General features: G+C 39.4%; 1 protein-coding gene across 1 annotated transcript; it reads left to right on the forward strand.

The window, feature by feature from the left end:
• Positions 1-648: 648 nt before the first annotated feature.
• On the forward strand, positions 649-11015 carry LOC124777182 (protein transport protein SFT2). The gene is made up of 3 exons (XM_047252495.1): positions 649-1120; positions 1356-1507; positions 10489-11015. Exons 1-3 carry the CDS (start codon positions 935-937, stop codon positions 10769-10771), a joined length of 621 nt encoding a protein of 206 aa, XP_047108451.1. The 5' UTR covers positions 649-934; the 3' UTR covers positions 10772-11015.
• The last annotated feature ends 16862 nt before the right edge of the window (positions 11016-27877 follow it).

Consider the following 27877-nt stretch of genomic DNA (forward strand, 5'->3'; position numbering starts at 1 on the left):
AAAATACTGGTAAATGTAACTTGGATGTCATTTTTTTTTCACAGTATACAACATATGAAGAAAAATAATGGCATGTGTTATAACAGGTCAGTACATTATATTCATCAGCAATAACTTATTTCTGAAGAGCAAAAGTGTCTGTGCTGATCTACAGCATGAAGGCAAAATTAAAATTCCAGCAATATTCCGAATTATATTTGGAACCACATTAATTTCTAAGTTTAACGTATCTGCCCAGAAGAATTATTCACGATTTATTGGCTTTTATAAAAATACGAAACACTTTAATTTCTCTCTATTTCACGTTTCTATCCGCATGATTTATGCACAATTAATCGGATTTTTTTTAATGACTAGACGCTATTTTTGACTTTTGTTATTGTTTTGGTTCCTTCGTTCAGACATTCATTACATCAAGAAACACACAATAACATCGAAAACTGTTGAGATTACAGCTTAACAAGTAATTAAACTGGGATGAGCATACCACACAACTGCTGTCATTTCGTTTGTATATGTGTATTTACATTTAGCTTCCACGTTACCGTACAACCTCTGTGGTGTGGGTACAACTGCAAAGATCGATATACGTATGCATGAAGTCGGATTTAGGTTTATTTATGCCACGATGACGTAGCGGGCACGTCACTATGATGCAGAGCTCTCCTCACCTAGCGTGAGATGAATGCTACCCAATGTATTTTAGGTCAGGGAATCAGCACTCGTGTTTTCATGACCAACTAAAAATGGAAAATCATGTTACAGATAACAGGATTTCTTAGCTATTGATTTTTCATTTAGAGCTATGTTGGGTGTAATTAATTATTCTCTCTGTTTACACACACATTCTGTCTCTGAGATAGTGCATCACATCTTTGCGTTGAAGTGACAGTTGTTGCTTAGGCTTACAATGTGTGAATAATGTAAACAAGCTATGGCAGATCTGAAAAGGGATCTCGACGAGTATCTCTTAAGAAATGACAAATCACAGACAAAGTTTAGTATCCCTGCTGTTTTTCCAGCCACGTCAGTTGGTAGGTGGTTTAAGAGATCGGGCGAAAATGATGAAGCACCAGATGGATGGTTTGCAGAAGCACAGAAAGATTGCTGTCCACGTATGGTTAGTATAGTATAATTTTCCCTATAATTCGTAATGAACACCTGAAAGAAGCGGCATTTCGTTTTAAAGCCTCCTAACTGCGTGTGCAGCGTGACCAATTTATCACTATAGGAATTGATCATAAACATTGACGCTTGCTATGAAAAACTAGTGTACCTTCATAAATGAGCTACAATGTTCATGAAACTTGGGGTACATATTACGTATTCTGATTCAGTTTCGTATCTGCTTTCAGGGCCGGATTCAGAGAATCACAGGATTTTGTTTTTGCCTCGGAATGGGCTGCCTCTGTTTCATCCTTGCTGCTATGTATACACCTGTTCTGCTCTTGAAAGCAAGAAAATTCGCACTTCTGTACACATTAGGCAGCTTATTTGTAATTAGCAGGTATTGTATGACCTTATTTAGCTTGTATTTAGTTAGAAATTCATTAAAGTGTGTAACATAATTGTAGTAAATAAGTGGGAGGTAGCCAATACAGCTCTCAGACCAAAATCATTATACAGTGAAGGAACAGTATTAGTCTGCAATCATTATTTGTCACTATCATATGTACGATGTTGTATGAATTCTGTGGATATGATTATAAAAGAATCACGGAGATTAGATTTTGTTATTGTTCTAATGGTGTTACTTATGTTTAGTAAGCTACATTGACTTGATGTTTTACACACCTGAATACAATGTGTGTAAATGAAACTGGCCATGAGTAAACCTTTTAGTTCAATAACACTTATCTCGGACATTACATTCCTTGAATGGTGGAAGTATCCCTTCTGTGCTGGGATTGAGTTGTACAAACTGTGTTTGCCTTGATGCTGTGTGTCTGGTTCTGTGTAAACATTATCAATTAGTTTCATGTTTGTGCTAAATAATACTATTAACAGATATGTACATTTGAGTTGAATTTCTCATTGTTTTTCCCTCCTATGGTAGCCCCTTTGTTTCTTGTTGCTGTTTAAAGGAATTTGTTACAATAGTTCGCACAAAGATTTGGTATGAAGTAAGGGGTGTAGCAAACAATATCACTATATTATGGGAAGTTTGGTGTCAAATGTGAAGTAGATTGTGTCTGTTATATTTTTCTTGGGAATTAATAACCACTTCAGCTCTATTTAGTCCTTTATTATTGAATCACTACCAGTTTCATGGCACTAATATCCACATCTTCAAGTGAACATATGACACCTGAAGATGTGGCTTTTAGTGCCATGAAATTGGTAGTGATCCAATAATAAAGGACTAAATATAGCTGAAGCGGATACCAACACCTAAGACTATTATTACCATAGCAGTGGTTGCGCTACCTACAAGTCTGCCTTTTACATTTTTGTTTTTGCCAGTGTGTTTCAGATATCTTCGTGATTTTATTAAAAATTTGTTTCATTCTTTTGTGGTATAACAGTTGAGTTTTTTGTTGGTTGGTAGACTGGTCGCTTGGTTGCCACATGTGTTGTTGTATATAATGATGTGAAAAGTTTATTTAGAGTTATTGTCATTATGGGGCCCGTTATTAGTAATATAGTAGAGTCAGAAAAAGAATGTCCCTGACAGCTGGCAGTGCTCTTGCCAGGTTTAAACTGTGAAACACAAATGACTGTAGGCAAAAACAGTAGGCCTAATCGTCTATAGAGCTGCTACAACACTGAAATGATGCGATAAAGATATACACAAAATCTTTTTACAAGGTAGGTTCAGGTAGAAGCGTGGAGCAGACATAGAAAGTCCTTTGGAACTGTCAGGTATCTTCTTTTGCTGACTCGACTACAGCGTCATTCATTGTCTGATTCCCTTCCTCTGGAGCAGATTCAGAGAGAGGGGTAAATATTTACTTCCACAGTTTCAATAAACAATTTTGCTGATGTGTTATACAGTGACAAAAAGAATTGGCTGGTGTTTTAGAAGCACCATGTGAAATGTCTTTGCACTGTAATCGCAGAATTACACTTTGCAAACTTGAGAACACAAAATTATTTCTGTTGTGGAGTAGTCATTTTAAACATATGACAGTTACCAAGCAAGACAGAAGACAACTGACATCTAGCAGCTATTAATGTAAACTAGACTATATATTTGTTTCTCCAGTAACCAAGTCGAGGCACAGCAATCAAGAGTTTAGACAAAATAATACTTTGTAATATGTGTATTCTTTTTGAAACACCCTGTAGAGTTGCAAGTTATTAATATATATTAAAAACGATAAGGGACCAAGACTGAACCTTATGGGACCTCATTCTTGGTACCTCCCCCACTGGAGAAATCTGCTGATTTTTGGGCACATCATGCAAACTGTTTATTTCGGCCCTCTGTACTCTTCCAGTTACCTAAATATGAATTTAACCAATCGTGTACTGTCCCACCCATACTGCAATACTTAAGCTTATGTAGAAGAATTCCATGATTTACGCAATCAAGAGCCTTTGAGACATCACAGAAAACACCAGTTGGTGATATTTTGTTATTCACAGCATTTGATATATGATCAGTGAAAGCATATACAGCATTTTCTGTTGTAAAGCCTTTCTGAAAATCAAATTATGATTTTGTTAGTACTTCATTTTTATAAATGTGTAAATCTACTCTTGAATACATTACCTCTTCAAGAATTTGGGACAAAGCAGTAAGAAGTGCGGTTGGGTGGTAGGTGTTGGCATCAGCCGTATCCCCATTTTTAGCCAATGGTTTAACAATATCATATTTCAATCTCTCAGAAAAACTGCTCTGTTTCAGTGAGCTATTACACATGTGACTGAGAATCCTACTTATCTGTTGGGAACAAACCTTTAGTACTTTGTTGAAGATGCCATCAATTCTATGAAAGCTTTTACATTCCATTGAGTTTATTATTTTCCTATCTTTAGAAGGAGAGACAGGCAGAATTTTGATTTTATCAAACTACATTGGTATTGTCTCTTCCACATACAGCTTTGCCTTTTGCTATGAACATGTGGATCCTCTTTTCAACATCTAAAAAATGATTATATTAAAAATATTTTCAACCTTTGACTTCTTGTTAATTAACTTTTCCTTCAGTTTGATGGTAATAAAGTCTTCTTGTGCTCTTGGTTGCGGTTTTTCTTTTCTGCGATATTTCAAATTGTTTCAATTTTTTATCAGAGCTGCTAATCTCAGATATAATACACACCCTTCTAGACTTTTATTAATAACTTTCCTTAATATCTTACAGTATTTTTTATAATATTTGACTGTTTATGGGTCATTATTCTTTTTTGCTATTAGATACAATTCCCTCTTACAGTTATAAGATATTTTTATCCCTTCAGTAAACTTATATGCTCTGTCAGAGCATTTTCGTAGAGAAACTGTTTTGAAAAATACTCACAAATGTGTCATGAAACAAGTTAGATTTTAAATTAGTGTCAGGTTCCTGGCACAACTCATCCCAATCTAACTGCTGCAAGCTTTCCCTAAAATTTGAAATTGTTCAATTGTTAATTGAACACACCATTTTGGATGACTGTTTTGCATTACTGTCTGGAGCAATATCATATGCTGTAATTATGTGTGCATCATTATCAGAAAGACTATTCTTGACAGGATAAATGTTTATTGGATTAAATTTAATCTTGGCCTAGGAAAATATTATCCATCAGTGTGCTGCTTTCCTTCACTATCCAAATAAGAAAATCAGTAGCTGATGTCAAATTGAAAGAACTGAGTAGTACTTCAGTATCATTATTGCTGTCAAACCCTTTCAGAAAATGTACATTGAAATCCCCACATGTAATAATTTCCTTCCCTCTGTCTGACGGGTAGGAATCAAAATTTTTCAAGAATAGTTGAAAATTTTCCATTAGAAGCCTCTGCAAAGTTACAATTATAAAATTGCCATTATTTGGTTAAAGCTCAGGGGCACATTCTTTTATATGTTGCTCTACACAAAATTTTTAGTTTCTAAGTTTTTCACACTATGTTAACCCTTAAAATATATGGCAACTCTTTTCCGTATTGTGTCTACTTACGTACGCTGAAAGCTTATATCCACTTACATTTAGCTTTTCCATATCTGTGACTACGCGATTTTTTAACAGACAAAGCACTTCTATTGCATTATCTGTTTCTAAATCTTACAGACAAACAAGAAATTCATCTACCTTGCTTCTTAATCTCCTGATAGCCTTTCCTTTCCTACTGAGATGCAACCCACGCCTAGTGAAATCCAACCTACTAAAAGCATCAACAGGAATCAAACCCATGTCTGACCCAGCAGCTGCCCGAAGCAGCCGAACCAACTCCATATTGACCCTCCTTACAGAGCTGTTCTGCTTGGGCTGATCATACTGCATGGAAGCAAGCACCAACCCAACATATGTATGGTTCATTGCAGAAGCTGTTTCTATATTTATTCCCTCGTGAAGTTTGTTGTAAATAATCAACTACAGTTCAAAATGAGCAGTTATGCAGTTATGTACGTAATCACAATGACAGAAGGAAAAATTCATTCATTACTCCACATTACTCAATTATGTGGGAGTCAAAGCAAATAGGACTAACAGTAGTATTGAATGTATACAGAGGAAGGCAGCACGAATATTCACGGGTTTGTTGACCCATGGGAGAGCGTCATGGAGATGCTGAAGAAACTGAACTGGCAGACTAGCCCAAAAAAGCCTACTTACAAAGTTTCAAGAATCACCTATGTGAGAGATTGCAAAGACAAGATTAGACTAATTATAGTGCTCTCAGAAGTGTTTAAGCAATCTTTCTTCCTGCACACCTTATGAGAATGGAATGGGAAGAAGCTCTAATAACTGGTACAAGGATAAGTACCCTTCTGCCATGCATTTCGCAGTACTTTGTGGAGTATGGCTGCACATGTAGTTGAGTCTCGCAGTTGCGTTCTTGCTTCCCAAGCATGTGGTCCCAGGTTTGATTCCCAGCGGGGTCAGGGATTTTCACCTGCCTCGGGATGACTGGGAGTTGGTGTTGTCCTCATCATTCCTGAAAGTGGCGAAATTGGACACAGCAAAGGTTGGGAATTTGTACAGGCACTGATAACCGCGCAGTTGAGTGCCCCACAAACCAATAATCATCCAGATGTAGTTGAAAGCTTTCTCATTTAAAAGAAGTTTACTGAAATTAAATATGATGTGCAGTTCAGGTAGTTTTCCAATGTGAGGACATACTAGAATGAGTTCTGTGGAAAACTAATTCCAGTCATAAGGTTGATTAGTATTTTCTTTCTACCACCTGATACTTATAGCCATCGAAGAGACAGAATGTTGAGGAATAAAACCGGTTGAGGGACTTGTGAAAGTAAATATGAAAGACAACTTGCTGGCTTATAGGGTGTCCACAATAACTGTAATTCATGTGTTTTGCAACACTAATAATGAATCATTTTATGAAGGGTAAAGAAACTCCCTGAATGATGAATTTTTTTGCGTTGGATGAAGAAAGTCCCAGAATGTTGAGTAGTAGTAGTAGTAGTAGTAGTAGTTGTTGTTGTAGTTGTAGTTGTAGTTGTTGTTGTCGTTGTTGTCTTCAGTCCTGAGACAGGTTTGATTCAGCTCTCCATGCTACTCTATCCTGTGCAAGCTTCTTCATCTCCCAGTCACTGGACTCGCATTCGGGAGGACGACGGTTCAATCCCGTCTCCGGCCATCCTGATTTAGGTTTTCCGTGATTTCCCTAAATCGCTTCAGGCAAATGCCGGGATGGTTCCTTTGAAAGGGCACGGCCGATTTCCTTCCCCATCCTTCCATCACCCGGGCTTGCGCTCCGTCTCTAATGACCTCATTGTCAATGGAACGTTAAACACTAATCTCCTCCTCCTCCATCTCCCAGTACTTATTGCAACCTTACATCCTTCTGAATCTGCTTAGTGTATTCATCTCTTGGTCTCCCTCTACGATTTTTACCCTCCACACTGCCCTCCAATGCTAAATTTGTGATCCCTTGATGCCTCAGAACATGTCCTACCAACCAGTCCCTTCTTCTTGTCAAGTTGTGCCACAAACTCCTCTTCTCCCCAATTCTATTCAGTACCTCCTGATTAGTTATGTGATCTACCCATCTAATCTTCAGCATTCTTCTGTAACACAACATTTCAAAAGCTTCTATTCTCTTCTTGTCTAAACTATTTATCGTCCATGTTTCACTTCCATACATGGCTACACTCCATACAAATACTTTCAGAAACGACTTCCTGACACTTAAATCTATACTCGATGTTAACAAATTTCTCTTCATCAGAAACGCTTTCCTTGCCATTGCCAGTCTACATTTTATATCCTCTCTACTTTGACCATCATCAGTTATTTTGCTCACCAAATAGCAAACCTTCTTTACTACTTTAAGAGTCTCATTTCCTAATCTAATTCCCTCAGCATCACCCGACTTAATTCGGCTACATTCCATTATCCTCGTTTTGCTTTTGTTGATGTTCATCTTATATCCTCCTTTCAATACACTGTCCATTACGTTCAACTGCTCTTCCAAGTCCTTTGCTGTCTCCAACAGAATTACAATGTCATCGGCGAACCTCAACGTTTTTGTTTCTTCTCCATGGACTTTAATACCTACTCCGAATTTTTCTTTTGTTTCCTTTACTGCTTGCTCGATATACAGATTGAATAACATCGGGGACAGGCTACAACCCTGTCTCACTCCCTTCCCAACCGCTGCTTCCCTTTCATGTCCCTCGACTCTTATAACTGCCACCTGGTTTCTGTCCAAATTGAAAATAGCCTTTCGCTCCCTGTATTTTACCCCTGCCACCTTTAGAATTTGAAAGAGAGTATTCCAGTCAACATTGTCAAAAGCTTTCTCTAAGACTACAAATTCTAGAAATGTAGCTTTGCCTTTCCTCAATCTATTTTCTAAGATAAGTCGTAGGGTCAGTATTGCCTCACGTGTTCCAACGTTTCTGCAGAATCCAAACTGAACTTCGCAGAGGTCGGCTTCTACCAGTTTTTCCATTCATCTGTAAGGAATTCGTGTTAGTATTTTGCAGCTGTGACTTATTGAACTGATAGTTCAGTAATTTTCACATCTGTCAACACCTGCTTTCTTTGGGATTGGAATTATATTCTTCTTGAAGTCTGAGGGTATTTTACCTGTCTCATACATCTTGCTCACCAGATGGTAGAGTTTTGTCAGGACTGGCTCTCCCAAGGCCGTCAGTAGTTCCAATGGAATGTTGTTTACTCCCGGGGCCTTGTTTCGACTCAGGTCTTTCAGTGCTCTGTCAAACTCTTCACGCAGAATCATATCTCCCATTTCATCTTCATCTACATCCGTTTCCATAATATTGTCCTCAAGTACATTGCCCTTGTATAGACCCTCTATATACTCCTTCCACCTTTCTGCTTTCCCTTCTTTGCTTAGAACTGGGTTTCCATCTGAGCTCTTGATATTCATACAAGTGGCTCTCTTTTCTCCAAAGGTCTCTTTAATTTTCCTGTAGGCAGTATCTATCTTACCCCTAGTGAGATAAGCCTCTACATCCTTACATTTGTCCCCTAGCCATCCCTGCTTAGTCATTTTGCACTTCCTGTCGATCTCATTTTTGAGACGTTTGTATTCCCTTTTGTCTGCTTAATTTACTGCGTTTTTATATTTTCTCCTTTCATCAATTAAATTCAATATTTCTTCTGTTACCCAAGGATTTCCACTAGCCCTCGTCTTTTTACCAACTTGATCCTCTGCTGCCTTCACTACTTCATCCCTCAAAGCTATCCATTCTTCTTCTACTGTACTTCTTTCTCCCATTCCTGTCAATTGTTCCCTTATGCTCTCCCTGAAACTCTTTACAACCTCTGGTTCTTTCAGTTTATCCAGGTCTCATCTCCTTAAATTCCCACCTTTTTGCAGTTTCTTCAGTTTTAATCTACAGTTCATAACCAATAGATTGTGGTCAGAGTCCACATCTGCCCCTGGAAATGTCTTACAATTTAAAACCTGGTTCCTAAATCTCTGTCTTACCATTATATAATCTATCTGATACCTTCTTGTATCTCCAGGATTCTTCCATGTATACAACCTTCTTTTATGATTCTTGAACCAAGTGTTAGCCATGATTAAGTTATGCTCTGTGCAAAATTCTACCAGAGAGCTTCCTCTTTCATTTCTCTCCCCCAATCCATATTCACCCACTATGTTTCCTTCTCTCCCTTTTCCTACTCTCGAATTCCAGTCACCCATGACTATCAAATTTTCGTCTCCCTTCACTACCTGAATAATTTCTTTTATCTCATCATACATTTCATCAATTTCTTCATCATCTGCAGAGCTAGTTGGCATATAAACTTGTACTACTGTAGTAGGCATGGGCTTCGTGTCTATCTTGGCCACAATAATGCATTCACTATGCTGTTGGTAGTAGCATACCCACACTCCTATTTTTTTTATTCATTATTAAACCTACTCCTGCATTACCCCTATTTGATTTTGTATTTGTAACCCAGTATTCACCTGACCAAAAGTCTCGTTCTTCCTGCCAGCCGAACTTCACTAATTCCCACTATATCTAACTTCAACCTATCCATTTCCCTTTTTAAATTTTCTAACCTCCCTGCCTGATTAAGGGATCTGACATTCCACTTTCCGATCTGTAGAACGCCAGTTTTCTTTCTCCTGATAACGTCGCCCTGTTGAGTGGTCCCCGCCCGGAGATCCGAATGGGAGACTATTTTACCTCCGGAATATTTTACCCAAGAGGGCACCATCATCATTTGACCATACAGTAAAGCTGCATGCCCTCGGGAAAAATTACGGCTGTAGTTTCCCCTTGCTTTCAGCCGTTCGCAGTACCAGCACAGCAAGGCCATTTTGGTTAGTGTTGCAAGGCCAGATCAGTCAATCATCCAGACTGTTGCCCCTGCAACTACTGAAAAGGCTGCTGCCCCCCTTCAGGAACCACACGTTTTTCTGGCCTCTCAACAGATACCCCTCCAATGTGGTTGCACCTACGGTACGGCCATCTGTATCGCTGAGACACGCAAGCCTCCCCACTAACGGTAAGGTCCATGGTTCATGGTTCAGAATGTTATAGCATTAAATAATGCTGATAGCAAAGAAAAGGCATACATAGAATGAATTTATATACGTTTTTTGGCTGCAACCTGTGTTACATAAACCAGTTTCCATCATACAGTCACAAGAACTCTTATCTTCTGGAATGGCATCAGGTTTTTAAATTTCCAATACAAATTGTATTTCTATACTTTCAAAAGTAAATTTTTTTAAATGTGTTGTTATTAGGTTGAATTATAACAAGTTTTTGGTACAGTATACCTGTACAGTTCTATTTATTGCAGCAGCAGCAGCAGCAGCAGCAGCAGCAGCAGTAGTAGTAGTGGTAGTACATTTTCATCATACTAATTATAGAACTCTTTACATTTCAGCTTTTCATTTCTCTGGGGTCCTCTACATCACCTGCGGCATTTGTGTTCAAGGGAACGATTACCTTTTACCTCTGTCTACTTTGGTACTTTATTTGCAACACTATATTTTGCACTGCATGTTCAGAGCACACCATTCACTGTGCTTTGTGCTGCGTGTCAGATTGTTGCTCTTCTATGGTTCCTCTTCAGTTACATACCTGGTGGTCAGTCTGGTATCATGTTTTTTACGAGGCTTTGCTCTTCTACTGTCTCAAGCACTGTCTCCAAAACACTGCCAGTGTGATGAATGTCTTTTGAATGAAGTGGAGAACATGTTAAGAAAGTTCTTGTGAATGTAAATCATTTATACTTAACTGACAGTGCCTATTACCAAAGCAAAGGAATGTATTTATTTAAATGATATTAACAACATATAATTTTTTAATAAAATCATGATGTGATCTATTTTTTTATGAATGAGTGGCGAATGTACGTATATTGTAAGAAGTGAAATCACTGATAAATAAATATATATTTCTTAGAAGTTACTGAATATTTATTTTCTTTTAATTGCAAGTTAATTTGGAATAATTGGTTTTTTCCATGAAAGATTTCAATATAGTGTGTAAGGAATGTGTGTGAGAGAATATTTTGTTGAGAATTAATGAGCATTGTACAGCACACAAATTTCATTAACAGCAACTCCAAAAACAGTTGTCATTCATAATAAGTAATGTTATTTCTTTGGGAGTTAAAAATAAAATAAGAAGCAGTAGTTTTCTGGAAAGGGCATTATTATAATTTGGGGTGTATCATGGCAAGAAACTGAAGAAAATTTTATTTCATTGAGAGTTATCTTGTGATTCTCATTTCATAGTACTCCATACAAAGTACACTTAGGTGTCTTTTTTTCATCTTGCAATTTTTTCATTTTTAAAAAACTTCTTTTATAATGGTTTAATTTCAAAAGATGCAACTGCAACAAGTTCTGCACATATTCTTGGTGTTATATCGCCCTTTTCTATCCGTAAGTCACTTGCAAAAAGCTGATGCAATACTATCTGTGTAGAGGTTGGTGAGTGTAAGATAGTAAGTATGTTAAACAGTCACTTATTACACATGGAGGAAAATGAGTGCAGCAACTGGAGAGGGAAGGAGAGTCAAGTCCAAGCTTGTAAAAGCATGTCCAGATGTCTTGATAATGCCAGGGGTAGAGTGTCACTCAACTCCAAATAAGTTTAGATCTAATTTTCCGCCTTTTTGACTGATCTTTTACTTTAATGAATCTGACATATTATCCAAAATATGGTAAAATCATCCATCTTTGGTTGTTTAATGCCCTAATGTTTTCATAGTGTACCAATAAATGCTGCTAGTTTCATGCGAAACTTGGTGATTGCTGTTTTACTGTGGCTCCCTTGTGTGCAATGCACTGTAGTCTAGTTTTGTATGTAGCAGCAAGTAGAATGCTCCATTGTACTTGTAATTGGGCGTTGCAGCATGCCAGCAGACCCCCCGTGGGGAAACAGTTGCAAACATCGCTGCTAGTATGCATGCTGAAGTGTCACTGCTCACACCTGGCTGGCATGGATCAGTGATGTCGAAACAAGCCCACTGTGTCTTACTGGCTATGACTGGTTGCTTTAAGGACTGCTTTGTTGAGAGTACTACTCCTCATTTACGTGGTTTCTTACACACCATATGTCTAAATGTCCATCAGCATACGTACTCTGCAAACCCCTGTGAAGTGTATGACAGACCCGTTGTACCACATTTTAAGATTTCTTCCCAGTCCACTCGCTTATGGAGTGTGGAAGAAAATGACTGCTTAAATGCCCCTGTACATGCTGTCATTTATTTAATCTTGTCTTCACAATCTGCAAGAGTGTATGGAGGAGGCTATACTACATCCCTAGATTTCTCGCTATTTGTAAGTTTATAAGTAGGCTTTCGCAAGATATTTTGCATTATCTCCGAGATTGTCATTTGACCATTGGTGCTACTCTTCTTTGTATACATTTAGTATCTTTCGATAACCTCATTAGATATGGATCCCACACACTTGGACAATATTCAAGGATGGGTCACAGAAGTGTTCTGTAAGCAATTTCATTTGTAGACTGACTGAATTTTCCCAATATTATACTAGTGAAATTGTGATAAGCAGACAGTAACGTTTGCTCCGAGTTTATGAGTTGAGAGCAAGAACTATTGGTGACTACTTTATACAGGCACTTATGGCAGCCCTTTTGAACGTAACATTATTTGGGACATGAGGCATACAGATCATCACTTGTCCACAGAAATTGCATTAGTAATGTGGGATTGAATCTTCACGTTTGACTTTTTGTGGTTTAATAATAGTTAAAGCAACCTGGTAAATTTGTGAAGACATTTGTAACTATCTGGAAAAGAATCTTCAGGCCACGAGTGGCCTGGAGCTGCATATAATTTTTGAGCTGTGTGTAAAACACGTGAAAGTACCTACTGTCCAGACTTTCTGCATTTAAAGGTGCTCTCCATACCTCTTCTTCATTTTCCTTGCCAGTAACCACATTTTTGTCTTGAACACACTGCTCTTACTGATCTCAAATGATGCAAAGAGTATTTTCATTTCACTGTGCTGCAAGTAATGCACTCAGCTAGTGACTTGAACAGCTACAGGATAAATACTCCTGTGTGCAGCAATATGCCAGCAGCAAGTCTGTAGCATAAACCTATCCTTATATTGCACCACTCTGGGTAGATGAATTTATCCCTGCTTTCTTGCCTCTCAACGCCAATTTCTTTCCATGCTGCTAGGTTACTCTATACTGTCCACCCACATCTTTATCAACATTGGTAGCTCATTAGCAATCATAAACATTTTGGTTCATCCTGTAATTCATAATGAAGATAAGAGTTTTGGAGGAAATGTTTTCTCATCAGCATAACTTTATATTTCAATCAACTGTAAACTGAGCATAGTGCCAACATTGGCAAATGTGGTAAAGTGGCTAGACATAATATTGTTGGTGTTAACTGTGAGCATTATCAAGTTCACGAATTAGATACTTAAAGGTGATTCTGGAAAGAGTGAAGCTTTAATGTGCCAAGCTTGTGGTCATAAAAAAATTTCTCTCCTGTTTAGTTCTCATTATTGGTTAAAATTCTTTGCCAGAGTTATGCCACTAGTTGAAGCTCTCTTGAGTTAGTTGTAACACAGAGACGTGTGCTTTACACGGAAGGCCATGTTAACTTTCAAGCAAATATCACCAATCTCCGAGAAGAAATTGACATAATCAGCTGTAATTAACCTACTGATTGATCACCAGGGACAAAGAAACTGAACAAGGTGCAGTGGGGAAGAGAAACAAAGGAAACATGCTATGTCATACTATGCCTAAGACGAAGAACTATTTTAGTTCCTCAGGTCATCTTGCAACTTCTTTTAAAGAAGTTCCCCATGTATTGTTCTAAGTTCACTGAAGATATCTCAAAGACAGTTTGTTCAGAGTATACATTTTTGCACAAGCTGAAACTATGCCATTAATTACCTTGCATCTATTTAGCACAATAATTCAGGTTATTGATTGATGCTGTTAATCTTGGAGGGTTTATAGTAACCAACAACCTAGACGAGACATACACTGAGTGTTTGAAACTGTTGACACTAATAACTGCAATTCCAATAATGTCAGTTGAAGCAGGAAAATGTTTTGCTACCCTGAAAAGATTAAAAACATTCTTAAGTAACTCCATGACCCAAGGAAGAATTTATACTGTGCCAAAGATCTCGATTGAAAGAGAAAGCTCGTGATGTAGATCACAAACTCCAATCAGCAGGTAACTGACAAATTTGCATCACCGAAAAACAGGAGAGTAAAATTTAAGTAAAAGTGGATAACAATTACTTTCATTATATTGTATAATTTTTGTCTTAATTCCAGTGTTTTAGTTACAGACTATACTATAGTTTTATAAGTAATACATTACTTAACAGTATTAGAATTTATTTTTATATGCCTCTCTTAATTGTGTACGTACTTCTTGCATGAGGGTCACTGCTTTCGTGATGTGTGACCTACCAGCATTCCTAGTACTGATGGAACAAGTTTGTGCTTCTGACATACTTGTTTTAACTGAAATCATAGTTCGCTAATTTTGTTTCCTTATGTTTTTGAATCTAATTTTAAAAGTTTCTGTGTGTGATGATCTTCATATGTTCTCAAAAAGGTATCTTTTTGAAGTATGAAGGTGATTAAAAAGAAAACTTTAATTTTTATTGTTATGTAAATGAGGTAACACAGAAAAATTACAGCTATGTTATTTTTTTTTGGTGTAGTCCCCGTGATGTAATGCACACATTCCTTTTCCTCAAAAGTGCACGGATACCTCGTGAGAAGAATTATTTGAGTTGTAAGGGCAAGGAGACACTCGAAAATAAATCACTTGGGGTGAGGTCTGGAAAGTGAGATGGGTGTTCAGAACAAAGATGATTTCGTAGGAAATTTGAATTGAATTGCACAGTGGAGTTAGTTGAGTTTCAATTGTGTGTTGAACAAAACTAATATCCAAAATAGTTTCTATTTCATTTACAGTAATATTCATTTTCCTTCTCAAGCTCTTCCCCTGTAGCGGTGTCTTCATTCATCTCTACGTGGCATTCCTGGCTTGGGTGCCAAGCATCTTACATAAAAGTTGTGCCTCTCGTAAACTTTTTGCACCATTCATAAAGTTGCTTTGGGGACACACTTGAATGACTGTACTGTGCTTTCATCCTGTGATGTATTTCCAAAGGTTTAACAGTTTCACTACTCAAACAAAGTATCCCAGATCACTGTTACAACATGGCAGACGTCAACCAATGGGTGACCATCTTTACAGTAACAGGTTAATTTTACCTTATGCAACAAAAGGCTGTCAACTGCTGATCATCTGTCATAACACAAGGGCAGCTCTGCCAGTTACGAAATTTATTGTATAATTTTAATGAATTCTATTGCACTTTTTGTATTTTGATTCGAATCACTTTCATATAATTTATTGGGATAGAATATCAAAAACTAGATGCTGAATTAAAAAAAAAAATCATTCCATTCTAAAATTCTCATATAAAAATGTGACAAACATGACACTGAAAAGCTTGGTGCTCACCCAGCTTCACATACCACCAGGCACCACTGCTTAGTATGCTGATGAAATAAAGTCAGTTGTGTTTTCAATAAAAAAATTTCAGGAACTAATTTTGCTTATTAATTTGCGTAAATTTTCTTCAGCTCAGGGAATTTTTATGTAAGGTATAAAGTATACATTACCAAATCTCTTCATCTCTTGCTGATCAGTAACAATAATGTACAACAGTGCAACCTTTATGTCGGTCTGGCACTCACTCACGAAACTGTAGCAGTACATAAAATAATGCAAAGTTTTTTGACCTGTGCAGGCATTTGTTCTACTCCTCAAATTCAGTTTACAGTAGCTTCTTAAAGTTCATTCTCTCTCTCTGTCATTTGTATTTACTACCCCCATTTCCCTTTTCTTCTTGTTCAGTGCAACTAATGGCTGTCACCTTTTATGTAATGATGTTCTCACTAAGTCAGGAGCTTCATGTTGTCATTAGGGTTGTTGTTTTCTTTTTTTCCTCACCATACCTCATCTACATCAATACTCAGCAAATCACATTTAAGTGCCTGGCAGAGGGTTCATCAAACCACCTTCACAATTCTCTATTATTCCAATCTCATATAGCGCACAGAAAGAATAAACACATAAATCTTTCTGTACGAGCTCTGATTTTCCTTATTTTATCTTGGTGGTCATTCCTCCCTGTGTAAGTCGGTGTCAACAAAATATTTTTGCATTCAGAGGAGAAAGTTGGTGATTGGAATTTTGTGAGAAGATTCCGTCGCAACGAAAAACGCCTTTCTTTTAATGATGTCCATCCCAAATCCTGTATCATTTCTGTGACACACTCTCCCATATTTCGCGATAATACAAAACATGCTGCCTTTCTTTGAACTTTTTCAATGTACTCCGTCAGTCCTATCTGGTAAGGATCCCACACCACGCCACAGTATTCTAAAAGAGGACGGACAAGTGTAATGTAGGCAGTCTCCTTAGTAGGTCTGTTAATTTTCTGTGTCCTGCCAATAAAACGCAGTCTTTGGTTAGCCTTGTAGATTTTTGGTAGGTATTGAGTCCCATAAACCAACTCCTTACAGCACAATAACGAATTATTCGGATAACATTCACAGGTTAACGTCACAGTGCAAGAGTAAACAATCGACCAACTCCAACTCTCTAGGCGAAGCAGAGCCAAAGATCATAAATATAGCAAAGACATATACATAAGTATGCACGGAAGTACAGGTTATTACTGTACGATCACTACATAGCCCCCCCCCCCCTCCCCGTCCAGCACGGAGTGAGAGGAATGCAGGAGGGTGACATACAGAACAAACAAGAGAAAAAAAATACAAGATGTACATTAAGAAAGCAAAAGGTACACATCGGTACTTTGTGAAAAATGTCAAAATTAGTGCTAATCAATGCACAGTCATTGAGTGTCAAGTAATGCTGAAAAGGAAAGTACAAGAAATATACAGAAAAAACTGTCTAATTGCAGTCATAATTCTCTAGGTAGCACAGGGGAACGGGAAGGCGGCCAGCCCGCGATCGTCGTTCGGTGTCGTGCACTAGCGAGGGGGGGACATCGTCACACGCAGTATGGCCTCCCGAATAATCGTCACACGCATCATCATTGTCACGCACAGTATCATCACCTGAATACCCGTCACACGCATCATCGTGGGTCGTGTCAGTGTGACCAACAGGCGGAGTGGCGGCTGGGACAGGTTCATTCGATTGTTCGGAGAGCGTCCAGGCTGGTTTCACGCGATGTGTCAAAACAGTAATTGCTTTTTGGTTAATATCAATGTCCATGGTATTTGCACCCTTTGGACCACCTGGTATGGGCCTGAATAAGGTGGTTGTAAAGCTCCGCGAATTGTGTCGTCGTGTAACATGACGTGTGCAGGTTGCCAACTGTCTGTGGACAAAAACTTGTGGCGCCGAGTGCGTCTTGGGAGCTGGCATGCGGAGTTTCGAGATAATGGATCGTACTCGCCCCAATAAAGGTTGCAAGTCAACAATTGCCAACGGAGGTGAGTTGTCGATGTATTCGGCGGGGAGGACGAGGGGTTCCCCGTACAACACCTCTGTGAGTGAAGCATTTAGATCCTCCTTGACTGCGGTTCGCAAGCCCAGTAAAACCCAATGGGAGGGCGTCTGTCCACTGGCCACCATGTGCCATGATTGCTGCTTTTAAGGTGCAGTGGAACCTCTCCACCAGGCCGTTGCTCTGAGGGTGGTAAGCTGTCGTACGAAATCTGTCTACACCGCACAGTTGACAGAGCCGTGCAAAGAGGTTCGCTTCAAACTGGCGCCCCTGGTCTGTTGCTATAGAGGAGGGACAGCCAAAACATGAGATCCACGACTCTATAAAGGTGCAGACTATCGTTGTGGTGGAAGCGTTGGTGATGGGCGTGGGATTCGACCCAGCGGGTCGCTCTGTCTATCATTGTGTATAAGTGGTTCAGTGGGCCCGCAGGGGGTAGGGGTCCCACGATGTCAATGTGGACGTGGCAAAAACGTCCGGTACATACATCAAAGAGGGCGAGAGGAGGGTGGGTGTGACGGGAAACCTTGCTACGTTGGCACGCCACACACGCTTGTGCCCACCGTTTGCAGTTCTGACGTACACCAGGCCACACAAAATGTTCAGTCACAAGGCAGATCCTGGCCCGGACGCCCGGATGTGCTAAATCATGGAGTGCTTGGAAAATGGGTTATTGCATGGATGGCGGGATCCATGGTCCAGTTGAAATGTCACACCTTCGTGTAAGGTCTGAGTCCGGGAGTGGACGGTCTCCAAATCGAAGAGTTGAGGTTGAGCTATCAAACTCAGCATGAGTTTCGTGTTCAGTCCGCTGGCGGCGTGCAAGTTCGGTGAGGGATATGTCAGCTGAGACCACTGCGATCCTCGACCAAAAATCAGCGACCACATTATCGGAACCGCAAACATGCCATGCATTGGTTGAAAACTGTGAAATGTATTCCAAATGGCAAAGTCTGCGAGGAGGTGCGTTGGCGCTCGGATTGCGGATCATCTCCGCAAGGGGTTTGTGGTCGGTGTAAATCACAATGGCATGTCCATCGAGGTCATCCTGAAAGTGGCGAATGGCAGCGTAAACTGCGAAAAGTTCTCTATCAAAAGCTGACCATTTAGTCTGAGCAGGTGACAGTTTTTGCGAAAAGAAGTGTAGCGGTTCGACAGAACCACCTAAATGTTGTGGAGCACGGCGCCGACTGCTGAGTCACTTGCATCTGTCGTAAGCGAAAGCTGTGCGTCCGGTATAGGATGTGAAAGAGTCACTGCTGTCTGAACGGCCGTTTTGAGTTTGTCGAAAGCCGTCGTCATTTCATCTGTCCATTGAACTATGTGTGTGCCTGAAGTATTCTTCCAGCAAAGCGCATCAGTAAGCGGAAGTTGTAATGCCGCAGCATGGGGAATGTGTCTTCTATAAAAATTAACCATGCCGAGGAACCGTCGTAACCCATGAAAGTCATTTGGTCGTGGGACGTTGGTAATTACCTCGACACAAGGGGGTGGTGGAGTGATACCTGCAGCGGAAACCACGTGTCCGAGGAAAGTTATTTGTGAAAGCGCAAGTTGCGATTTGTCCTGGTTGATTTCAACACCTGCGCTTTACAAAGCGTCTGTGACAGTACGTAGATGGGCTTGATGATCCTCGCTAGAGGGTGAGAAGATTAAACTGTCATCTAAATATGCATACTAAAAGGGAAAGGTCGTAACACCTCGTCAATAAATCTCTGCCAGGTTTGCGCGGCATTTTTTAACCCGAAAGGCATGTATAAGTATTCAAAGAGCCTGATGGGTGTGATAATTGCCATTTTTCGATATCGTCTGGTGCCATCAGTATCTGATGATACGCTTTTTTACAGTCTATCACTGAGAAAACCTGAGAGCCATGTAACCACTGTGTGAATTCCTGAATATGTGGCGCTGGATAGTTATCCATGATTGTTCTGGAATTCAAAGCGCGGTAGTTGCCGCAAAGTCTGTACGTGCCATCGGGTTTATCAACTAAATGAATAGGAGACGACCAACTGCTACTAGAGCATCTAATGATGTTGGTGTCTAAGAGTTCAGATATGATGGCATGTGCAGATAGGAGTTTTTCCAGGCTAAGCCTGCGGACTTTGTGTCTGATTGGCGGTCCGAGTGTTGTGAGAATATGATGTGCAATACCCGTTGTTACTGCGCACACTGACGTGTGGAGTCGTCAACCTGACTGTCCTAGCGGGGCAACACAGGGAGACGCTGGACTGACCTGTATGTGGCTCCTTGAGGGCGTCGGTGTGGTTGTGGTGGCGGCGGCGGCGGCATTTGTGGCGGCAGAGCTCGGAACGGGCGTCGTTACTGCAACCGGTGCCTCGTAGGTCAGTGGTGGAGGCGTCGTGGTGACAGCTACAGGTGACGAGGGCACGCACAAGGCATGCCCGGTGTTGTGGTGGTGTGGTGGGGTCTGGGTGGCAACCGGGCGCCGCTCGATAACCCTTGGCACTGCAGCGTCATGCTGGGTCGCGAGGTGTCAGCCACGGGCGCTGCGACCGTGGCATCGGTAGCCCCAGCGTCGTGTTGAACATGGCGACCAGAAAAGGAATGGTCAGGCGGCGGAACAACATGGTGGGGTGGAGTAAGAGACGCAATTGTGCGGTTGCTGGAGTTCATTTCAGCCTGTAATTCACGAAGACAGCACCGAAGAGTGCTGTTGTCAACGATGAGGGCTGAGGATTCATGTTGGAGGCGGATGAGAGAAGACATAGTTGTAGCCAAATCGACAAAGAGTGCTACACAACGGTGATGTTCCTCGATGATAGATGATGAGGTGTCGGTGTTGTGTGTCGAGAATGGAATGCAAATGCCTGATTTTGAGAGTAAAGAAGGATCGTCGATGTCCACTGATAGCTTGTAGTGACGGAGGAAGTCTATACCAATGACAGGTTCATCAACTGAAGCTACGCAGAAGGACCATGGGAATGTAGTACCAGTATTGAATTCGAACTGGACGAGAGCTGTGCCAGTGATGGGAATGCGTGTGTGGTTAGCCGCAAAAAGCTCAACAGGTGGAGCAGAGTCAGTGGCAGAGGTCATAGAGGCAGGTAATATACTCATTTCTGCGCCCGTATCGATTGAGAATGAAGAGAGTAACGTATGATCATATACGTATGGGCGCGCAGGTGGCGTTGACAGGCTCGAAAAATTAGAGCATGATTGTAGGCGCAGAGGTTCATTAGGACAGAGTGGCGTGCCTAAACCGCTCCATCCTCGGGGTTTAAAGCATTGCAGGGCATGTGGCACTTCGTGGCTTTATCACCGAATGTTGCATGGTACCAGCAGATTGATGACAGAGCCCGTTGCTGTTGGTAGAAGCCACGGAGTCATCTGTCCGCCGGGCGGATGACCCGGTACCGGGCACGGTCGGTTTGGTGTGTGGTTTAATGCTGGCGCGTGTAGCCGGCTGTGTGGCTGTGCGTGCGGAGTTGCCAACCTCGGTTGGCGAATAGTGCGTCATGTCCTGCGTGGTCGCCAGGGGATGTAGGAAGGTGTAATGATTGTACGATGAAACTCTGTTGGAACCAGCAACTGGTTGATGGGGTTTGAATAGGGTATAAGCTTATGCACGGAAGTACAGGTTATTACTGTATGATCGCTACAGCCTTTCCCACCACATTTTCTATGTGTTCCTTCCAATTTAAGTTGTTCGTAATTGTAATACCTATGTATTTAGTTGAATTTAAGGCTTTTTATATTAGATTGATTTATTGTGTAACCAAAGTTTACCGAGTTCCTTTTAGCACTCATGTGGATGACCTCACTCTTTTCATTTTTTAAGGTCAACTACCACTTTTCGCACCATTCTGATATTTCTTCTAAATCGTTTTGCAGTTTGTTTTGATCTTCTGATGACTTTATTAGTCGATAAATGACAACGTCATCTGCAAACAACCGAAGATGGCTGCTCAGATTGTCTCCCAAATCATTTATATAGATAAGGAACAGCAAAGGGCCTATAACACTATGTTGGGGAATGCTAGAGATCACTTGTTTCATTCGATGACTTTCCGTCATTTACTATGAACTGTAACCTGACAGGAAATCGCAAATCCAGTCACATAAGTGAGACGATATTCCATAAGCATGCAATTTCACTATGAGCCGCTTGTGTGGTACAGTGTCAAAAGCCTTACGGATACCCAGAAATACGGAATAGATCTGAAATCCCTAGTCAATAACACTCAACACTTCATGTGAATAAAGAGCTAGTTGTGTTTCACAAGAACGATGTTTTCTAAACCCATGTTGACTGTGTGTCATTAAAGCATTTTGTTCAAACACAATATATGTTCTAAAATCTTGCTGCATATCGACGTTAACGATATGGGCCTGTGATTTAGTGGATTACTCCTAATACGTTTCTTGAATATTGGTGTGACCTGTGCAACTTTCCAGTCTTGGGTACAGATCTTTCGTCGAGCGAACGGTTGTATATGATTGTTAAGTATGGAGCTAATGCATCAGCATACTCCAAAAGGAACCTAATTAGTGTAAAATCTGGACCAGAAGACTTACTTTTATTAAGTGATTTAAGTCGCTTCAGTACTCCGAGGATATTTACTTCTACGTTACCCATGTTGGCAGTTGTTCTCGATTTGAATTCTGGAATATTTACTTCGTCTTCTTTTGTGAAGGCATTTTGGAAGGCTGTGTTTAGTAACTCTGCTTTGGCAGCACTGTCTTCGATGGTATCTCCATTGCTGTTGTACAGAGAAGGCATTGATTGTTTCTTGGCGCTAACATGCTTCACATACGACAAGAATCTCTTTGGATTTTCTGCCAGGTTTCGAGACAAAGCTTCGTTGTGTAATGGCATCTCGCGTTGAAGTCCACGCTAAATTTTGAGCTTCTGTAAAAGATCGCCAATCTTGGGGATTTTGCGTCTGTTTAAATTTGGCACATTTATTTCGTTGTTTCTGCAACAGTGTTCTTACCCGTTTTGTGGACCAAGGAGGATCAGCTCCGTCATTTCTTAATTTATTTGGTATAAATCTCTCAATTGCTGCCGATACCATTTCTTTGAATTTAAGCCACATCTGGTCTACACTTATTTTATTAATTTGGAATGAGTGGAGATTGTCTCCCAGGAAGGCATCAAGTGCATTGTTATTTGCTTTCTTGAATAGGTATATTTTTCGCTTATTTTTCGAGGATTAGGGGATTACAATATTCAATCTCCTGTGTTCACTAATCCCTGAATCAGTTTTGATGCTTGTTATTAACTCAGGGTTATTTGTTGCTGAGAGGTCAAGTGTGTTTCCACAACCGCTTACTATTTGCATGGGCTCATGAGCTAGCTGCTCAAAATAATTGTCAGAGAATGCGTTTAGCACAATTTCGGACGACATTTTATGTGTACCTCCAGAATTAAATGCGTATTGTCGCCAACATATCGAGGGTAAATTAAAGTTACCACCAACTATTATCTTATGAGTCGGGTACGTGTTTGAAATCAAACTCAAGTTTTCTTTGAACCTTTCAGCAACTGCATCATCTAAATTGGGAGGTCGGTAAAAGGATCCAATTATTATTTTATTCCTGTTGCCAACAATGACCTCTGCCCATACTAATGCACAGGAAGTACCTACTTCAATTTTGCGACAAGTTTAACTACTACTGACAACAACAAATATGCCACCGCCAACCGTGTTTAGCCTATCTTTTTGGAACACCGTTAGGTTCTTCGCAAAAATTTCGGCTGAGCTTATATCCGGCTTTAGCCAGCTTTCAGTGCCTATAACGATTTGAGCATCAGTGCTTTCTGTTAGCTCTTGGAGCTCTGGTGCTTTCCGAACACAGCTACGACAATTTATAACTTTATACCAATGGTTCCTGTATCTACGTTTTTACTGTGTTCAGCCTGCACCCTTCGTGACTGAAGCCCTTCTTATGTTTTCCCAAGACCCTCTAACCTAAAAAACTGCCCAGTCCACGCCACACAGCCCCTGCTACCCGTGTAGCCGCCTCCTGCGTATAGTGGACACCTGACATATTCAGCGGATACCATTCAAATCATTGTTTTCAGTACTGGTTAGAGTTTTTTTCTCTGCTAGTTACTATTTTACCCGCTTACTTACCATCTGTATATAGCACTGGAATTTGTCTCCTGGCAGTTGATACAAAATCAAAGCTTGAATGACATCTTTTATTCAACCACACATTAATTTTACATTTCATTCACTCTCACTAAAATGAGTATTGTAGCACTCCTGCTCTCTATGAATATTAAAACTGGCAAAAATTCTGTTCATAAACTGCGATCTTCTCAATAAATAATTGAGTTTTTTTGCAAATCATAAGATTTTCTTGAGCTGGAAAGGAAACATTAATTTCATATACTTGAAGAACTGCTTGAAGAATTGCTTTCATATGGCATCATATTTTGGGGTAATTCATCACTGAGGAATAAAGTATTTATTGCACAAAAGCGTGTAATCAGAATAATAGCTGGAGTCCACCCAAGATCATCCTGCAGACATTTATTTAAGGATCTAGGGATATTCACAGTAGCTTCTCAGTATATATACTCTCTTATGAAATTTGTTATTAACAACCAAACCCAATTCAAAAGTAATAGCAGTGTGCATAACTACAATACTAGGAGAAAAGACGACCTTCACTATTCAAGATTAAATCTAACTTTGGCACAGAAAGGGGTGAATTATACTGGCACTAAAGTATTTGGTCACTTACCAAATAGTATCAAAAGTCTGACAGATAACCAGCAAGTATTTAAGAAGAAATTAAAAGAATTTCTGAATGACAACTCCTTCTACTCCATAGAGGAATTTTTAGATATAAATTAAGAAAAAAAAGAAAAAAAAACAAAAATATTAAAAAATAAATAAAAAAAATAAAAAAATAAAAATAAAAAATAAAGAAAAACAAAAAACACAAAAAATAAAGTTGTTATATTAACTTAAGTATGTTGTTAAATTAACCTAATTATGTCATGTATTGGAAAATTCAACTCGTTCCACATCATTACGAAATATCGTATTCATGATCCATGGAACTAGAATTAATCTAATCTAATCTAATCTGAGGGTGACTAAGGTCATTGAATGTGATTGTACTTCATTCTTGTTTGTTGCAGAAGTCTGAGGTGTACTTTATGGAACTTTGTATTTTTCATTTGGATAAGGAATTTATACTTCTTGAAACACAAGATTGAAGTTTAAATTGTATCTTTTTCATTAATATGAGCTTATGACAGTGGCATTTCAAACACTGAATTAGTCATTTGTAGGAAGAAAAACAAGATTAACATTCTCCAGACCAGAAAATGCAGAATGTACTGAACAGTTGTCAACAAGAATCACTTTCATACTTTTCTGACTTCTAAGCTCTCGATTCAGTTCTTTACTTCAGCTTCCAAGAGTTTGCAGGTCATCCAAGACTTTTTATTAGAATTGTGATGCACTGGCAGATTTTTTACATGCTTAAAACATCTAGGATTTTTTTATTGACCTATCATGGGCAATTTTTTCTTTTCAGTTCCATGTGCATTATCAAAAATCTGAACTGTTATTCATTCTTTAGATAACTTGCCGCCAACACATTTTTTGCCCTTGAATTTCAGATTTTTGTCATGTGTCAATTTAAAGAAAATGCAAGTCTCATCTGCATTATTAAAGATGTCACAGTCTGCATATCCTTCATTAACTACAGGCGACACGGTAGTAAGCCATTGTTGGATTGTTACATTATTTATGTTACTGACCCTACTGCTCACCTTGCCCAAAAGTAAAGCCATGACAATGCTTGGGCCTGTCAATGCAGTCACTTCTGTGCACAAATTCCTCATCTTTTAATTTGTTTGCAAAGTCTTCTGCTTTCACCATGAGGAGAGTCTGACTAAAGGGTAAATTGATGCTTCTCTGTTGCTTAAACCTCTTAAACAAGTCTTCATCCACATCATTCTGTTCAGCTTTTCATAATCTCTTAATTTTTGGTCCATTTCATTTAAACACAGTAACAATTTTATACTTGTCCCTCCAAATCATTTGGACTGCGTAACTGACGATGTCAAATTTATTTTATTTATTTATTTATTTAAATGTCAAGTTCCGTAGGACCAAATTGAGGAGCAAATCTCCAAGGTCATGGAACATGTCAGTACATGAACTTACAACATAAAAAGTAATAACAGATAAAAATAAATGTTCATGAACCTGAAAGAAAATCAGTCCATAAGTTTAAGCAAACGCTATCAGCAATACAATGAGAATCATCTTAATTTTTCAAGGAACTCCTCAACAGAATAGAAGGAGTGACCCATGAGGAAACTCTTCAGTTTCGATTCGAATGCGCGTGGGTTACTGCTAAGATTTTTTAATTCGAGTGGCAGCTTATTGAAAATGGATGCAGCAGTATACTGCACACCTTTTTGCACAAGTGTTAAGGAAGTCCGATCCAAATGGAGGTTTGATTTCTGCCGAGTGTTAACCGAGTGAAAGCTGCTAATTGTTGGAAATAAACTAATATTGGTAACAAGAAACGAAATAAGGAATATACATATTGAGAGGCCAATGTCAAAATACCCAGACTCGTGAAAAGAGGTCGACAAGAGGTTCGTGGGCTCACACCACTTATTGCCCGAACCGCCCGTTTCTGAGCCAAAAATATCCTTCTAGAATGGGAAGAGTTACCCCAAAAACATAACACCATACGACATAAGTGAATGAAAATAAGCAAAGTAGACTAATTTACGTGTTGAAATATCACTCACTTTCGATACCGTTCGAATAGTGAAAATGGCAGTATTAAGTCTTTGAACAAGATCCTGAATGTGGGCTTTCCACGACAGCTTACTATCTATCTGAACACCTAGGAATTCGAACTGTTCAGTTTCACTGATCATATGCCCGTTCTGTGAGATTAAAACGTCAGGTTTTGTTGAACTGTGTGTTAGGAACTGTAAAAACTGAGTCTTACTGTGATTTAACGTTAGTTTATTTTATACAAGCCACGAACTGAGGTCATGTACTGCTCTACTTGAAACCGAGTCAATGTTGCACACAACATCCTTTACTACCAAGCTAGTGTCATCAGCAAACAGAAATATTTTAGAGTTACCTATAATACTAGAGGACATATCATTGCACAGGATAGAGTAGCATGGAGAGCTGCATCAAACCAGTCTCAGGACTGAAGACCACAACAACAACAACATATCATTTATATAAATAAGGAACAGGAGCGGCCCCAACACTGATCCCTGGGGCACCCCCCACTTGACAGTACCCCACTCAGATCCCACATCACAGCCGTTATCAACATTGTGAATAATGACCTTTTGCTGTCTGTTGCTAAAGTAAGAGGTGAACCAATTGTGAGCTACTCCCCTTATTCCGTAATGGTCCAACTTGTGGAGCAATATCGTGTGATCAACACAGTCAAATGCCTTTGTTAAATCAAAAAATACGCCAAGCGTTCGAAACTTTTTGTTTAGCCCATCCAGTACCTCACAGAGAAAAGAGAATATAGCATCTTCAGTTGTTAAACGACTTCTAAAGCTGAACTGTACATTTGATAGCAAATCGTGTGATTTAAAATGGTCAATTAACCTTACATTCACAGCCTTTTCGATAACTTTTGCAAACACTGATGGCATAGAAATAGGTCTAAAATTATCTACATTGTCCCTTTCTCCCTTTTTATAAAGCGGATTTACTGCTGAGTACTTTAATCGCTCAGGAAACTGACCATTCCTAAAGGAAAAATTACAAATATGGCTAAATACAGGGCTAACATGTGCAGCACAGTACTTTAATATTCTACTAGACACTCCATCATAACCATGAGAGTCCTTAGTCTTCAGTGATTTGATTATTGTCTCAATCTCCCTCTTGTCCATATCACAGAGGAGTATTTCAGACGTCAATCTCAGAAAGGCATTTGCTAAGAAATTGAAATGATTTCCTGTAGATATTAAATTTTTATTTAATTTACCAGCAATGCTGAGAAAATGGTTGTTAAATACTGTACATATATCTGATTTATCAGTAACAGAAATATTATTACTGCAAACTGACTTTATATCGTCAACCTTGTGCTGCTGACCAGACACTTCCTTCACAATTGACCATATGGCTTTAATTTTAGCCTGTGAATTAGCTATTCTATTTGCATACCACATACTTTTTGCCTTGCTAATAACATTTTTAAGCACCTTACAATACTGTTTGTAATGGGCTACTGTAGCTTGATTGTGACTACTTCTAA

The sequence above is a fragment of the Schistocerca piceifrons genome, chromosome 2 (assembly GCF_021461385.2).
Source record: "Schistocerca piceifrons isolate TAMUIC-IGC-003096 chromosome 2, iqSchPice1.1, whole genome shotgun sequence".
NCBI classification, from domain to species: Eukaryota; Metazoa; Arthropoda; class Insecta; order Orthoptera; family Acrididae; genus Schistocerca; species Schistocerca piceifrons.